This window comes from Haliotis rufescens, unplaced genomic scaffold (assembly GCF_023055435.1).
Source record: "Haliotis rufescens isolate VD_foot unplaced genomic scaffold, xgHalRufe1.0.p SCAF_51, whole genome shotgun sequence".
Taxonomy (NCBI): domain Eukaryota; kingdom Metazoa; phylum Mollusca; class Gastropoda; order Lepetellida; family Haliotidae; genus Haliotis; species Haliotis rufescens.
This window is the reverse complement of record NW_025964235.1, coordinates 2,369,552-2,386,980: the sequence shown is the minus strand read 5'-3', so window position 1 is coordinate 2,386,980 and position 17,429 is coordinate 2,369,552. Positions and strand designations below refer to the sequence as shown.

The following is a 17,429-nucleotide window of genomic DNA, read 5'->3' as shown; positions in this document are numbered from 1 at the left end:
GGGAGGGGGGAGGGGGAGGTATCTATTGGAGATACTGAACACAGGTTTTGATCATGACTTTCAGTCTGTAAGTCAGTCCTGTCTTCATTAATACCCCAGCTTCTAAATGCCTGATGACATTATGGTAGACGTTGTTATTTGTTATTATGATGCTAGGTGCCATTACTTGTGTGTTGTCGGGAGGCATAGGGCACATGTGTCACCTGTGTAGTGACAGGGCTATGGAAGGTCAAAAGGGACACAAACTATAAGTATTACTGTTTGAATCAAGGTGGTGAAAATATGCAGAAGTGATTAAGTGTGAGTGCATCAATCACACTGTGTTAATTCTGCACTGCCACCGTGACAGCCTGTGAAGGTGGGTTGTCTGTGTTGCAGATCTGGTTGCCATGGAACACAGTGCAGGGGGTCGTGGCGTGTCGCCGTGCAGTCAGTGGTGGACCACAACCTGATATTACCCAAACTTTACGACTTGGGGACACTTTTCAGTTGTCTGGGACTGCCAGCAATAAATCCCAGACCAGTCCAACCTTCGTCTCTGGTTGTTCACCATCACCAGTTTATCATGTCCTCCTGAACATAGACGCCAGATTTCTCTTACGTAATGATCGGTGTTCCAAGTGATTAGCTGCTCATGACTAATTAGTCAATTATAACTGAGTTGACCGCCTGTGTTATCATGGCTGCCTGTGTTATCATGGCCCTGTGGCATTAAGTCTGAAATGACATAAGCTTTAAATTGCTTGATTTGCCGATGTAATGAGGTGAACTGTGGTATTGTCTTCATAAGATCTTGTTGTGAAACTGACCTTTGACCTGTGACTGCTGCCATGAAGGACACTGTCCCATGAGCAATCATAGGTCTTGCTTGCTGTGAAAGGCGACTTTGCTTGTCGTAAGAGGCGACTAACGGGATCTGGTGGTCAGGCTCGCTGACTTAGTTGATACGTGTCATTGTATTCCAATTGCGCAAATTGATGATCATGATGTCAATCACAGGATTGTCTGGTCCAAACTTAATTATTTACCGACCATCGTCATATAGCTGGAATGTTGCTGAGTGCGGCGTTACCCAAACAGTGGAGGGCATATTGACATGATGTTACTACACAGTCCCGGCAGGTTCCTGTTCAGCCCTGTTGTCTGCCCAACAAGTTAAACTTTGGGTATCATAAAGCAATTCTAAATGGTTATGTTGACACAGATATGTGTGGATAATCTGACAAGGAGAGTCTGTAAGTCCCCCTACACACTGATCCTTGGAACAGCTCTGCAGTACCAGCCACACCCCTGCAGGCAGCCACATATTGTACACGGGGGGGGGGGCTCCACGTCCACCACTCTATTTAATCAGGCTATTGGTGGCACTCAGATAAATGTCCATGAACATCATTGGCCATGTGGTACAGAGTGTTGGGTATACCATGTATACCAGACCCCTGCTTATCAGAATCACATTGACCATCCACCCGTCTCTCTCTGTGTGCCTCCCTGCTTCACTCACTCACTCACTTTTTCCTTCACTTACTCTCTCACTCACTCACACATAATCGGAACTACTTTCACCACGGTTTGTAAACTTCTTTCATGTTGTAGCAATTAGGCATGTTTAGTTTCCTCCAGGCAGGGTTGTCTCAAGTATTGCCTAGTCCTGCCTGCCCACGTAAAGCCCTGCCAGTGTCCCCCTACATGTTGTGTGTCCCTGTATGAGACTCGGGACTGTAGGAAGTAGGAAGTGAAAGCTGTACGCTTCCTACTTCATTGGTGTGGTGAGGTTGGGTGAGGTAATTATCCATCCAGCTTCCTTTGAGGAGGCATCACACCTATGTTCTGAATGGTATACCAAGTGTCTATGGTGTCCCCTGTACCGACACACATTGTTTATTTTCTAGAAGGCTCCAGCTCCATACTGATGATTGTCTAATGTTTGTTCATTCCCTCTGAAGACATTGTTTTAATATATGAGTATCTGAAGGCAACCTATTCTGTATGACCTCTGAAATCACTGCAGTGTGATTGACATGCAGCCATGTTGTCGGGAGATTCTCTTCAACAAATGCCTGTTTATTACTACTCGACTTAATCACCTGTTAGTTGGGTAGTTGTCCACGATGAGCACCTGAAGAAGTGCTGATGTTCGTAAAAGCTCTATTCTATTCGTTCATTGTTGTGATCACCTTGCTCGTGTTCTGGTGATTGTCAGGGTGAAATATGATCAGCTATGCCTCTCACTAAACAAGACTATTGACAGTGATGACAGGTATCTAATCACTAACGATGCTTTGAGTAGGATTACCTGTGGATTACCTGAAAGGTGAGAGCCGATGAACCGGCTCTGTTATGCTGGGTGTTGTGTAAACAGGGGGCTTATGTCAATAACAGCCAACATTAATGAGCTCTTGAATGTGACATCAATATGGCACAAACAACCACACATTCATGGGTCATTACTGCATGCTTGACTAATATTTGTACAGGTAATGAAAGTGTTGAACACACTGTGCTGTAGTGTTAGGCCGTATTTACAGTTGTGCGGTTACATCACCTTGTGTCTGTGTGTAGCTGGGAGTTAGCAATCACACGCTGTAATTAACAGTTTGCACATGTTATTTGACTACGTCCCTTATAACCATAATACTAATATTTGAGGAATGTGAATGGTGTTATGAGAAATTATCTAATTCCTCTAATTGTAATGCTCCATCAGTCAACAATTCTCTCTCTCTCTCTCTCTCTCTCTCTCTCTCTCTCTCCTCTCTCTCTCCTCTCTCCTCTCTCTCTCTCTCTCTCTCTCTCTCTCAACTGCATGCATAGTTAGGGAGCTGCCTACATCAGTGGTAAATCAAGGCAACTGAGGTGGCAGGTGCTTCTTCATTTAAGATGTCCAGGTCACAGTGGGAAATGTAGGTCATATGGATTATATTCCCTTTATATCGGCTTATGTTCCCTTCAAGTTTAAGGGCACTCAGCTGGAACCAAACATTCAGGTGATCTGGAGTTTCCATGATCCTCACAATGTCACAGAATGTTTTAGAAATATATGAGGTTACCATGGAGACATCCTCTATAGACCAATACGTTGTCATGGTGATGATTGATGTGTTTCTTCTCAATGCTGAGTGCGCATGTTAGTTGAGGGTGGTTCCGCCTGGATGCACATCACTGACCCGTGTGGGTCGATGTTGCGGAGGCAGGTGACTGAGACACACACGCTGCCGTGCATGAGTAGTTCCGGGCCAGTGATAGACATATTTTTTATCCCCTTATCTGCATCTGTTGATCCAATCATTCATATTTTATTGGCCTCTGCCTAAGAGGTATATTTATCTCAACAGAAGGCTGATGTATATTGCATCAAGGCAACATATTGACAAATAATAATTCCTATTTTCCTGTGGGTTTGGTATCAGTAGTTGGTCCTGACAACCTATTTGCAAGCAATGAACATGGCGCTGAACACTGGGGACAAACATATAATTACTATGTTACTAAGTGAGCGGAACAAAATACTCTGTAAATAGCAACAAACCAGCTTTAGTAACTGATATACTGGCTTCAGTAGACTGGGATATTTATCCCCCTAATAATTTGCCATCCTTGACAATTCTACACATTGATACTGATGGTCAGAAGTCAAGCAACATCAGTAATTCACATTTGAAAATTGCTGCGTGTTTTCCCCATGAGTAGTACAACATGTAGTACAACATGTAGTACAACATGTAGCACAACATGTATGAGGAAACTGATGACCTCAGGAAGTCAGTTAGGAAAGTATGGAACCGGGTCATGTTCAGGAACATCTAGTTGCTGAAGGAATATGGAGTTGAGATGTTGTCAATCATTCAGCTTTCAGGCAACAGTGAAAAGTTCTCTATCTGCCTAGTCGCTCAAAAGTGTCCCAAGTTGGGATGCTGCTTTGTCTGAGAATCAATATGCCCACATTGTCTGTGAAGACAGCCAGGCTGGAGTCCCATGAATGGATTAATTATCTTAGACCCAGGCTCTGTAGGCCTGGATTGACTGGCGGCAAGGTGGGCCTTTTATGGGCATCGCGGGCCTGTTTTCATTGACAGTATCAGTGATGATTTGTTTATGTGTCCTAGGAGAAATCCTGCTGGATGTGCTTCAGTGACAAGTCACATACCATTTTTACTTGTAATGTGCTCCAGTGACAAGTCACATGCCATGTTTACTTGTGATGTGCACCAGTGAAAAGTCACATGCCATGTTTACTTGTAATGTGCTCCAGTGACAAGTCACATGTCATGTATACTTGTGATGTGCACCAGTGACAAGTCACATGCCATGTTTACTTGTGATGTGCACCAGTGAAAAGTCACATGCCATGTTTACTTGTAATGTGCTCCAGTGACAAGTCACATGCCATGTTTACTTGTGATGTGCACCAGTGACAAGTCACATGCCATGTTTACTTGTAATGTGCTCCAGTGACAAGTCACATGTCATGTTTACTTGTGATGTGCACCAGTGACAAGTCACATGTCATGTTTACTTGTGATGTGCACCAGTGACAAGTCACATGCCATGTTTACTTGTGATGTGCACCAGTGACAAGTCACATGCCATGTTTACTTGTGATGTGCACCAGTGACAAGTCACATGCCATGTTTACTTGTAATGTGCACCAGTGACAAGTCACATGCCATGTTTACTTGTGATGTGCACCAGTGACAAGTCACATGCCATGTTTACTGTTGAAGTGCACCAGTGACAAGTCACATGCCATGTTTACTTGTGATGTGCTCCAGTGACAAGTCACATGCCATGTTTACTTGTAATGTGCTCCAGTGACAAGTCACATGCCATGTATACTTGTAATGTGCTCCAGTGACAAGTCACATGCCATGTTTACTTGTAATGTGCACCAGTGACAAGTCACATGCCATGTATACTTGTAATGTGCTCCAGTGACAAGTCACATGCCATGTATACTTGTGATGTGCTCCAGTGACAAGTCACATACCATGTTTACTTGTGATGTGCTCCAGTGACAAGTCACATGCCATGTATACTTGTGATGTGCTCCAGTGACAAGTCACATGCCATGTTTACTTGTGATGTGCTCCAGTGACAAGTCACATGCCATGTTTACTTGTAATGTGCTCCAGTGACAAGTCACATGCCATGTTAACTTGTGATGTGCACCAGTGACAAGTCACATGCCATGTATACTTGTAATGTGCTCCAGTGACAAGTCACATACCATTTTTACTTGTGATGTGCTCCAGTGACAAGTCACATGCCATGTTTACTTGTAATGTGCACCAGTGACAAGTCACATGCCATGTTTACTTGTGATGTGCACCAGTGACAAGTCACATGCCATGTTTACTTGTGATGTGCACCAGTGACAAGTCACATGTCATGTTTACTGTTGATGTGCACCAGTGACAAGTCACATGCCATGTTTACTTGTGATGTGCTCCAGTGACAAGTCACATGCCATGTTTACTTGTGATGTGCTCCAGTGACAAGTCACATGCCATGTATACTTGTAATGTGCTCCAGTGACAAGTCACATGCCATGTTTACTTGTAATGTGCTCTAGTTACAAGTCACATGCCATGTTTACTTGTAATGTGCTCCAGTGACAAGTCACATGCCATGTTTACTTGTGATGTGCTTCAGTGACAAGTCACATGCCATGTTTACTGTTGATGTGCTCTAGTGACAAGTCACATGCCATGTTTACTGTTGATGTGCTCCAGTGACAAGTCACATGCCATGTTTACTTGTAATGTGCTCCAGTGACAAGTCACATGCCATGTTTACTTGTAATGTGCTCCAGTGACAAGTCATGTGCTGTGTTTACTTGTTGTGCACACCAGTGACGACTTACATGCTGTGTTTATACCCGTGTTATGGATTTTCGGACGCTTAAGAAACATTCATAGATTTCTCTCTCATCACATGAACGACTGTAAAACATCACATTCACTTATAAGAGACAACTTTCTCTTAAAGACAAGCCATCATCTGATTATTTAAAATGTCTGTGTGATGCTACACCCCCTGTTATAGCGTGAGTAATAGCAATAAACATGGTCATCCGAAAATGTATGTCCGAAAACCTATGATCCGACAATACTAGTAATGCACACTATTGACGTGTTATGTGCCATGTGCCATGTTTACTTGTAGTTGTAATGCACACTATTGACGTGTCATGTGCCATGTTTCATGTTTACTTGTAATGCATGCTATTGTGTCATGTGCTGTGTTTACTTGTAATGCACACTATTGACGTGTCATGTGCCATGTTTACTTGTAATGCACACTATTGTGTCATGTGCTGTTTACTTGTAATGCCCACTATTGGGTCATGTGTCATGTGCCATGTTTACTTGTAATGCACACTATTGACGTGTCATGTGCCGTGTTTAGAGCGCAGCTCACCTCAGCATGGTCAGTACCACATCAGCAAGGTATTAAGTTGTGGGTGTGATCGGTTTCCATAGAAACGTGGTGCATGATTCACAACATTTGACATTTCGGTGTAGGGTGGAGTTTTATCTACAACTGCTGTGCAAATACCGGAATCAGACAGAAGCTGCATCCATTGTTGCATCCATTGTTGCCTCTGTCAGACAGGGCTGTGTTCTCAGACCTGCCTGCAGCAGTAGGCTCACCTACAGGGCTAGGGTAACGTGATGCCTCTTTAACTGCTGTCTATGATTTATTGACAAAATACACACACACAACCCTGCTTTCTGATTTCATGCCTCCCTATCTCCCCAGTTGTATCACCACTACCCCCACCGGCAGGTGACCTCTCACCTCCCATTGAGAGAGGAGGGTAACAGTAGTACAATAAAGGTTTGGTGGATCTGGTATGAAAGTGTCCTCCAGGTTTCATGTTAATGTTCACAGAAAGGTTGTTAATGAGCTTTTGTAACTGAATGACAATATTCTTGAAGGGGTCTCAGGATTAAGTAAAGAGATTACCTGTAGAAGGGTGTAATCCAGTTGTTTCAAGTCCGAGGGCCAGGAGCTGTTAAAACTGTGTGTACGACCTCTGTCTCCATCACTATCCCCAGCCTTTATGATGGAGACCTGCTCACAGATTCATGTAATGTTTGCGGAGTAAATACTCCCGGACTCCACACCATACAGGTTTTGTTTGGCCCCTCATTTAGAGGTTTGCATCAGGTTGTGACGAGCATTGGGAGAACATGTTGTATGGAAGCAGTGCTCCTCCACCCCTCCTCGGCATCCCAAGCTGGTCTATCTATAGCCAAGTGTAAACACATACCCACTGACATCTGTGGAGGCAGAGGAAACACACACAACTTCTACACTGACGTGATGGTGTCTGTACCCCAACTCTAGCCTCACACCATGCACACAGATTCAGGTGGGTCTTACAACATGTTGTCTTGTCTTCGTGGGAGATAGCTGCTACATCGGCGACCCCACGTTACGACACCGCGGTCAGGTGGAGACCTGGTGGGCCAGGCTGGACCTTACATCGGGCATTGTTAAAAGGTCGATGCATGATTCAGGCCACCTGCATGGAATTCCTTATAGTTCCGTGAATTTCAAGATTGAGATTTGTTTGTGCTTTTGTTGCAAGTAATGTTTAGGTGTGTGAACGCACTGCAGCCATTGTTTTGGCACCTGCCCTGCCTGTTGTCGTGGATAAACCAGATGTTTTCAACATAGAAAACCACTCAGTGTACATATTGCACATATACTGTGTTGCACTGGGTCTGTGTTTTGGGTTATCCTTTTAAGTCCTCGTCAGTCCTCGTCAGTCATTGTCAGTCCTCGTCAGTCCTCGTCAGTCCTCGTCAGTCCTTGTCAATGCGTGTCAATGCGTGTCAGTCCTTGATATTCCTTGTCAGTCCTTGTCAATCCATGTCAGTCCTTGACAGTCATTGTCAGTCCTTGTCAGTCCTTGTCAGTCATTGTCATTACATCCCCTGTAGTCAGTAGCTGGGTCGACCGCCTCAGTGTTCCAGTGGACCAAAAGATGTGATGGTACTTGTTGTTTCCCTGCCTTCTCACCCAACCTCATTGCATCCCATCATTTTAGTTGTTTGGTCATGGTGACCTGTTTACAGTAGTTGGGTCAGGGTGACCTGGGTTTTTTTAGAAGTTGGGCCATTGTGACTTTTTTTCAGTGTGTAGGTGTACTGAAACACACTGAAAACACAGAATCAACTTAACTTGAAATGAATGATGAGAAAATGATTTTTGCAGTACACATTGAATGAGATTTGAACCTGTACAACGACATCGCTGTGTTTGATTGCCTCATGCTTAAATACCCAGAACAACTTATTTTCACTTTTGTGGCCATAGTGCCAGATATTACAAAAAAATGAATATGCACTTTCAAAGTGTGTCAGTATAGTATTAAGAGTGAATGAAGATGGGGATTGTGTGGTCAAGATGGCTGCTGAATATGAAGGGATGGGTGACCTCCAAGAACAAGAACTGGAAGCTTTCTGGTGTAGTAGCAAGGAGTGTTCCTCACACTGTTGACCACCGGCAGCTCTGGGGTTGCACAGATGTTACAGCAGTTGCTTGAATCACACAATTTACATTAATTTACATTCACCTCCATACATGGGGACGATTCAGAGTTCATGGAATGTTTGTAATGTTAAATATTATCTCTGAAGCATTGTCACATTTCCCAATGTGAATCAAGTTTGAAGTGAAAGCAGTCGATTGACAGATGCTGGTGTTGAGACGTGATGTCAAGGGTGATGCTGATGTTGAGGGGTGATGTCAAGGGTGATGCTGATGTTGAGGGGTGATGTCAAGGGTGATGCTGATGTTGAGGGGTGATGTCATTGGTGATGCTGATGTTGAGGGGTGATGTCAAGGGTGATGCTGATGTTGAGGGGTGATGTCAAGGGCGATGCTGATGTTGAGGGATGATGTCAAGGGTGATGCTGGTGTTGAGACGTGATGCTGGTGTTGAGGGATGATGTCAAGGGTGATGCTGATGTTGAGGGGTGATGTCAAGGGTGATGCTGATGTTGAGAGGTGATGTCAAGGGTGATGCTGGTGTTGAGGGGTGATGTCAAGGGTGATGCTGATGTTGAGGGGTGATGTCAAGGGTGATGCTGGTGTTGAGGGATGATGTCAAGGGTAATGCTGATGTTGAGGGGTGATGTCAAGGGCGATGCTGATGGTGAGGGGTGATGTCAAGGGTGATGCTGGTGTTGAGGGGTGATGTCAAGAGCGATGCTGATGTTGAGGGGTGATGTCAAGGGTGATGCTGGTGTTGAGGGGTGATGTCAAGGGTGATGCTGCTGTTGAGGGATGATGTCAAGGGTGATGCTGGTGTTGAGGGGTGATGTCAAGGGTGATGCTGGTGTTGAGGGGTGATGTCAAGGGTGATGCTGGTGTTGAGGGGTGATGTCAAGGGTGATGCTGGTGTTGAGGGATGATGTCAAGGGTGATGCTGATGTTGAGGGATGATGTCAAGGGTGATGCTGATGTTGAGGGATGATGTCATTGGTGATGCTGATGTTGAGGGAGGATGTCAAGGGTGATGCTGATGTTGAGGGATGATGTCAAGGGTGTTGCTGATGTTGAGGGATGATGTCGAGGGTGATGCTGGTGTTGAGACGTGATGTCAAGGGTGATGCTGATGTTGAGGTATGATGTCAAGGGTGATGCTGGTGTTGAGGGGTGATGTCAAGGGTGATGCTGATGTTGAGGGGTGATGTCAAGGGTGATGCTGGTGTTGAGGGAGGATGTCAAGGGTGATGCTGATGTTGAGGGGTGATGTCATTGGTGATGCTGATGTTGAGGTATGATGTCAAGGGTGATGCTGGTGTTGAGGGAGGATGTCAAGGGTGATGCTGATGTTGAGGGAGGATGTCATTGGTGATGCTGATGTTGAGGGGTGATGTCAAGGGTGATGCTGGTGTTGAGACGTGAGGTCAAGGGTGATGCTGATGTTGAGGGGTGATGTCAAGGGTGATGCTGGTGTTGAGACGTGAGGTCAAGGGTGATGCTGATGTTGAGGGGTGATGTCATTGGTGATGCTGGTGTTGAGTGGTGATGTCATTGGTGATGCTGGTGTTGAGGGATGATGTCATGGGTGATGCTGATGTTGAGGCGTGATGTCATTGGTGATGCTGATGTTGAGGGATGATGTCAAGGGTGATGCTGATGTTGAGGGGTGATGTCATTGGTGATGCTGATGTTGAGGGGTGATGTCATTGGTGATGCTGATGTTATCCTTCTTTGTTACAGATGAGCAGGAGAGGGTACAGAAGAAGACTTTCACCAACTGGATGAACACATACCTCAGACAGGTGAGTTACAATGAAAAAACCCTCAGTGAGTTCCTTATCATTTGAATCATTGAATATGCTTAAAATATGGTAAATAAAAGGTACTCCCAATTTCAATTTCAAATTAGTTCCTCATAATACCGAAGTTGACATCCATAAATTCTCTTCCTTAACTTTGTAGTTGATCACTGTGGATGTTCTTTGGAAGACTAGCTCTTTACATGTTTGATTTTTTCATGGTAAAATAGTTATTGATGTTATGAGACATCAATGTGTAATCATCTCTAATGGTTTGCATCATAATGTCGACTTAGAACAGGTTCACGCCACCGTGTAAGAGACCCTGATACCATGTAAATGACTTATTGATCCCTGCAGCTACATGCCATGAAATACCTGCCTACAGTGTTCCCAGTTTGTCAGTGATATGCTTTTTGTCATGAGACTAATTTGACAGCTTTCCCAATCTCGACACTAATGATTTAAATCAGTGATAAACCAATGGTGTTAGGAAGTCGTCAGTTCAGGTAGAATAAGTGAAACAGTTTCTGTATCCTGTGATACCTGTGCTGGGATTGCCGCGTTCACCTGGCCTGTACTGTAATTAGCAGCCCGGGATTACGTTATTGATTGCCGATGATTGGGCACTCAACAGTTCTCTGGGAGAAATTGGCCAGGGTTTTTATTGATGTAGGGACTGAAAGAAAGCCTCTTTAACAGAGAGTAGATGTTGGTTTGAATATGTTCAGAATAAATCACAGGTATAGTTAGCCTCGGTCACCAGTCAGTCAGGAGTCTATTCACTCATCTCATCACTCAGTGTCAGTCATCCATTCATAAAAGTAGCCACATGGGTCGATCACCTGTGCCAATCCACATCCTCCCGTCCTGCAGTTTCAAGGGTTTATGGTGCTGAAGGAGGGAGATGGGTCTGCAGTCATAGTAAAAGCAATATGGGGTCTCCAGTCACTGTGGAGCTATATGGGGTCTCCAGTCACTGTGGAGCAATATGGGGTCTCCAGTCACTGTGGAGCTATATGGGGTCTCCAGTCACTGTGGAGCTATATGGGGTCTCCAGTCACTGTGGAGCAATATGGGGTCTCCAGTCACTGTGGAGCTATATGGGGTCTCCAGTCACTGTGGAGCTATATGGGGTCTCCAGTCACTGTGGAGCAATATGGGGTCTCCAGTCACTGTGGAGCTATATGGGGTCTCCAGTCACTGTGGAGCTATATGGGGTCTCCAGTCACTGTGGAGCAATATGGGGTCTCCAGTCACTGTGGAGCTATATGGGGTCTCCAGTCACTGTGGAGCTATATGGGGTCTCCAGTCACTGTGGAGCAATATGGGGTCTCCAGTCACTGTGGAGCTATATGGGGTCTCCAGTCACTGTGGAGCTATATGGGGTCTCCAGTCACTGTGGAGCTATATGGGGTCTCCAGTCACTGTGGAGCTATATGGGGTCTCCAGTCACTGTGGAGCTATATGGGGTCTCCAGTCACTGTGGAGCTATATGGGGTCTCCAGTCACTGTGGAGCTATATGGGGTCTCCAGTCACTGTGGAGCTATATGGGGTCTCCAGTCACTGTGGAGCAATATGGGGTCTCCAGTCACTGTGGAGCTATATGGGGTCTCCAGTCACTGTGGAGCTATATGGGGTCTCCAGTCACTGTGGAGCAATATGGGGTCTCCAGTCACTGTGGAGCTATATGGGGTCTCCAGTCACTGTGGAGCTATATGGGGTCTCCAGTCACTGTGGAGCTATATGGGGTCTCCAGTCACTGTGGAGCTATATGGGGTCTCCAGTCACTGTGGAGCTATATGGGGTCTCCAGTCACTGTGGAGCTATATGGGGTCTCCAGTCACTGTGGAGCTATATGGGGTCTCCAGTCACTGTGGAGCTATATGGGGTCTCCAGTCACTGTGGAGCTATATGGGGTCTCCAGTCACTGTGGAGCTATATGGGGTCTCCAGTCACTGTGGAGCAATATGGGGTCTCCAGTCACTGTGGAGCTATATGGGGTCTCCAGTCACTGTGGAGCTATATGGGGTCTCCAGTCACTGTGGAGCTATATGGGGTCTCCAGTCACTGTGGAGCAATATGGGGTCTCCAGTCACTGTGGAGCTATATGGGGTCTCCAGTCACTGTGGAGCTATATGGGGTCTCCAGTCACTGTGGAGCTATATGGGGTCTCCAGTCACTGTGGAGCTATATGGGGTCTCCAGTCACTGTGGAGCTATATGGGGTCTCCAGTCACTGTGGAGCTATATGGGGTCTCCAGTCACTGTGGAGCTATATGGGGTCTCCAGTCACTGTGGAGCTATATGGGGTCTCCAGTCACTGTGGAGCTATATGGGGTCTCCAGTCACTGTGGAGCTATATGGGGTCTCCAGTCACTGTGGAGCTATATGGGGTCTCCAGTCACTGTAGGACTTCAGCCACTGTAGGTGCTATTGGGGGACTTCAGCCACTGTAGAGGCTATTGGGGGACTTCAGCCACTGTAGAGGCTATTGATGGACTTCAGCCACTGTAGAGGCTATTGATGGACTTCAGCCACTGTAGGGGCTATTGGGGGACTTCAGCCACTGTAGGTGCTATTGGGGGACTTCAGCCACTGTAGGGGCTATTGGGGGACTTCAGCCACTGTAGGGGCCAATTGGGGACTTCAGCCACTGTAGGGGCTATTGGGGGACTTCAGCCACTGTAGGGGCTATTGATGGACTTCAGCCACTGTAGAGGCTATTGATGGACTTCAGCCACTGTAGGTGCTATTGGGGGACTTCAGCCACTGTAGAGGCTATTGGGGGACTTCAGCCACTGTAGGGGCTATTGGGGGACTTCAGCCACTGTAGGGGCTATTGATGGACTTCAGCCACTGTAGGGGCTATTGGGGGACTTCATCCACTGTAGGGGCTATTGGGGGACTTCATCCACTGTAGAGGCTATTGATGGACTTCAGCCACTGTAGGGCTTATACTAGAAGACCAACCTGTAGGTCCTGTGACCAAATCATGAAAAGAAAGGTTTGAAAGTGTTTTTGAGTTTCCTGATTTTAAAAGTAAAAAGGGTTACTTTGGCCTTGAAAATCGAAAATGGTTGGCTGCATGAAGAATTGTAATGCTTCAGCAAAGTCACAGGATCCTTGGCCAATAATGCAGCATATTTCAGAATCCATTGTCCAGTCATGCTTTTCTAACCTTACTTAAGTGCACAGTTCATCATCCTACTCTGTGTCATACCGATTAGATGCAGAGTCGGAATCACTTTCACTATTACTTGAATCTAGAATCTGCGTCCGATTCTACAGAGCAGTTTGCTCTGGCATCACTCAGATATTGAGGCAGTGCTGGCTGTGAATACTGTATTGGCAAGGAAGCATTTCTGGACAATGGATTCTGAAATATGCTGCGTTATTGGCCAAGGATCCTGTTTCCAATGACTTTACTGAAGCATGGCAACCATTTTCGATTTTCAAGGTCAAGGTAACCCTTTTTACTTTTAAAAGTTGCTTTGTTGAAATTGTCATGTCAGAAAACATATTATTAGACACTAAAATCATGACTATCGGACAATGTTAACTGTGTTTGTGAATTTCACCGACTGCCAAAAGTGCGTTGACCTTTCAACGTTTTTGGCCATAGCTCCCCCATTTAAGGTCGGAAGTATAACAAACTATATATTTCTAGGTTCCCTATGACTGGACGTGTAATTTGATATGCATATTGACACAATTTTGAATTTTGACCCCTGTTTGACCTTTGTTGACCCTTCCCCAAAATGCCCGGGATTTTCAACCGGGCAGCCCAAGTCAAAATTGTTCAGTATACATCAGGAAGCTCAAAAACACTTTCAAACCTTTGTTTCCATGATTTGGTCACGGGACCTACAGGTTGGTCCTTGACTATTATTGGGGGACTTCATCAACTGTAGGGGCTATTGGGGGACTTCAGCCACTGAAGGGCTATTGGGGGACTTCAGCCACTGTAGGGGCTATTGATGGACTTCAGCCACTGTAGGGGCTATTGATGGACTTCAGCCACTGTAGGGGCTATTGGGGGACTTCAGCCACTGTAGGGGCTATTGATGGACTTCAGCCACTGTAGGGGCTATTGGGGGACTTCAGCCAATGTAGGGGCTATTGATGGACTTCAGCCACTGTAGGGGCTATTGGGGGACGTCAGCCACTGTAGGGGCTATTGGGGGACTTCAGCCACTGTAGAGGCTATTGGGGGACTTCAGCCACTGTAGATGCTATTGGGGGACTTCAGCCACTGTAGATGCTATTGGGGGACTTCAGCCACTGTAGATGCTATTGGGGGACTTCAGCCACTGTAGAGGCTATTGGGGGACTTCAGCCACTGTAGGGGCAATGGTGGACTTCAGCCACTGTAGGGGCTATTGGGGGACTTCAGCCACTGTAGGTGCTATTGATGGACTTCAGCCACTGTAGGGGCTATTGGGGGACTTCAGCCACTGTAGGGGCTATTGGGGGACTTCAGCCACTGTAGAGGCTATTGTGGGACTTCAGCCACTGTAGGGGCTATTAGTGGACTTCATCCACTGTAGGGGCTATTGGTGGACTTCAGCCACTGTAGGGGCTATTGGGGGACTTCAGCCACTGTAGGGGCTATTGTGGGACTTCATCCACTGTAGGGGCTATTGGTGGACTTCAGCCACTGTAGGTGCTATTGGTGGACTTCATCCACTGTAGGGGCTATTGGGGGACTTCAGCCACTGTAGGGGCTATTGGGGGACTTCAGCCAATGTAGGTGCTATTGATGGACTTCAGCCACTGTAGGGGCTATTGTGGGACTTCATCCACTGTAGGGGCTATTGGTGGACTTCATCCACTGTAGGGGCTATTGGTGGACTTCAGCCACTGTAGGGGCTATTGGGGGACTTCAGCCACTGTAGGGGCTATTGATGGACTTCAGCCACTGTAGGGGCTATTGATGGACTTCAGCCACTGTAGGGGCTATTGGGGGACTTCAGCCACTGTAGGGGCTATTGATGGACTTCAGCCACTGTAGGGGCTATTGATGGACTTCATCCACTGTAGGGGCTGTTGGTGGACTTCAGCCACTGTAGGGGCTATTGGGGGACTTCAGCCACTGTAGGGGCTATTGGGGGACTTCAACCACTGTAGGGGCTATTGATGGACTTCAGCCACTGTAGGGGCTATTGATGGACTTCATCCACTGTAGGGGCTATTGGGGGACTTCAGCCACTGTAGGGGCTATTGGGGGACTTCAGCCACTGTAGGGGCTATTGATGGACTTCAGCCACTGTAGGGGCTATTGGGGGACTTCAGCCACTGTAGGGGCTATTGGGGGGACTTCAACCACTGTAGGGGCTATTGATGGACTTCAGCCACTGTAGGGGCTATTGGGGGGACTTCAACCACTGTAGGGACCAACTCCTCATCTCAGAATAAAAGTCTTGTTTTCCTTAAACTGTTGTCTAATCTGTCAAGAAATGCCTATGAAACAAAACTTCTTTATGGCATCTGTGAATGCTGTAGACTTTCTACATGTCTCATCCTGTAATCTTGTCGTCATGTCATGCTTAGAATGGCCAACTATTGTTGTTCCAGAGGGATCAGCCATTGAAAGTTGACAACTTGTTTGAAGAGATCAAAGATGGAGTGGCGCTGCTGTCTTTACTGGAGGTGCTATCAGGGGAGAAACTGGTAGGTGTTTAGTAGACGTGAACATCGGGTTCCTGCGAACCTGCACCAAGATGTCCCGGGGTCGTGTACCACGACGCTTACCAGCATGAAGCGCACGGGAAATGTTCTACGATGAGAAACATAAACCACAAGATGCTGCCGAGATATCTCGCATTAAGCACCAAAGGATCAGTTATACTTGTCACAAGGCATCGTGAGACCTTGGTATTGTCCTCTACTCAAAATCCAGAGTGACCTTGATTCAGCAGACATCTGACAAGAAGTGTCTCAGTGTCTTGTCATACAACTGACTAGATGTGTCTTGTAGTACATTTGACTAGATGTGTCCTGTAGTACATTTGACTAGATGTGTCCTGTAGTACATTTGACTAGATGTGTCCTGCAGTACATTTGACTAGATGCGTCCTGTAGTACATTTGACTAGATGTGTCCTGTAGTACATTTGACTAGATGTGTCCTGTAGTACATTTGACTAGATGTGTCCTGCAGTACATTTGACTAGATGCGTCCTGTAGTACATTTGACTAGATGTGTCCTGTAGTACATTTGACTAGATGTGTCCTGCGGTACATTTGACTAGATGTGTCCTGCAGTACATTTGACTAGATGTGTCCTGTAGTACATTTGACTAGATGTGTCCTGCAGTACATTTGACTAGATGCGTCCTGTAGTACATTTGACTAGATGTGTCCTGTAGTACATTTGACTAGATGTGTCCTGCGGTACATTTGACTAGATGTGTCCTGCAGTACATTTGACTAGATGTGTCCTGTAGTACATTTGACTAGATGTGTCCTGTAGTACATTTGACTAGATGCGTCCTGCAGTACATTTGACTAGATGTGTCCTGTAGTACATTTGACTAGATGTGTCCTGTAGTACATTTGACTAGATGCGTCCTGCAGTACATTTGACTAGATGTGTCCTGTAGTACATTTGACTAGATGTGTCCTGTAGTACATTTGACTAGATGCGTCCTGTAGTACATTTGACTAGATGTGTCTCAGTGTCTGACTACATGATGGCCCTGATAGTGGTACTGTTTAGCGTAAAACAACTAAAAACTTTTGTAAACACAAAATGAGTCAAATTATTTGCGGAAAAGCTTACTGTAAAATGTCCATAAAAAACAGCTTAGCGTAAATTAATCGTTGTAATGTTGATCGTAATTATGCTAAATTCTCATAGATGTCATACATAACAATGAGTATTTAATTTGTATTCGGGTGATGGACTCACAACAGTTCTGGTTTCCTTCGGGCAGATGTATTCTGCTGCAGTACAAGGAAAATGTTACTGCATCTCTATATACACTTGTTCATGAAATATTATACCTTTTAGGACACCCTTCAAATTTGCTGACTAAGTATGATGCAGAAAACACGTTTCGCGGCATTTTTACTGACTAAGCTGAAAATTTAATGCCTACAGACGAGATGTGTCTCCATGTCTGCT

General features: G+C 45.8%; 1 protein-coding gene across 3 annotated transcripts in view; it reads left to right on the top strand.

Moving 5' to 3' along the window:
• Positions 1–17,429, top strand: part of LOC124127167 (muscle-specific protein 300 kDa-like) — a 270,673-nt gene that overhangs the window by 17,015 nt on the left and 236,229 nt on the right. For all 3 annotated transcript variants that reach the window (XM_048384845.1, XM_048384846.1, XM_048384847.1), the window contains 2 exons: positions 10,243–10,304; positions 15,879–15,974. In XM_048384845.1, coding sequence (XP_048240802.1) covers positions 10,243–10,304; positions 15,879–15,974 — 158 coding nt within the window. The remainder of the gene's footprint in view (positions 1–10,242; positions 10,305–15,878; positions 15,975–17,429) is intronic.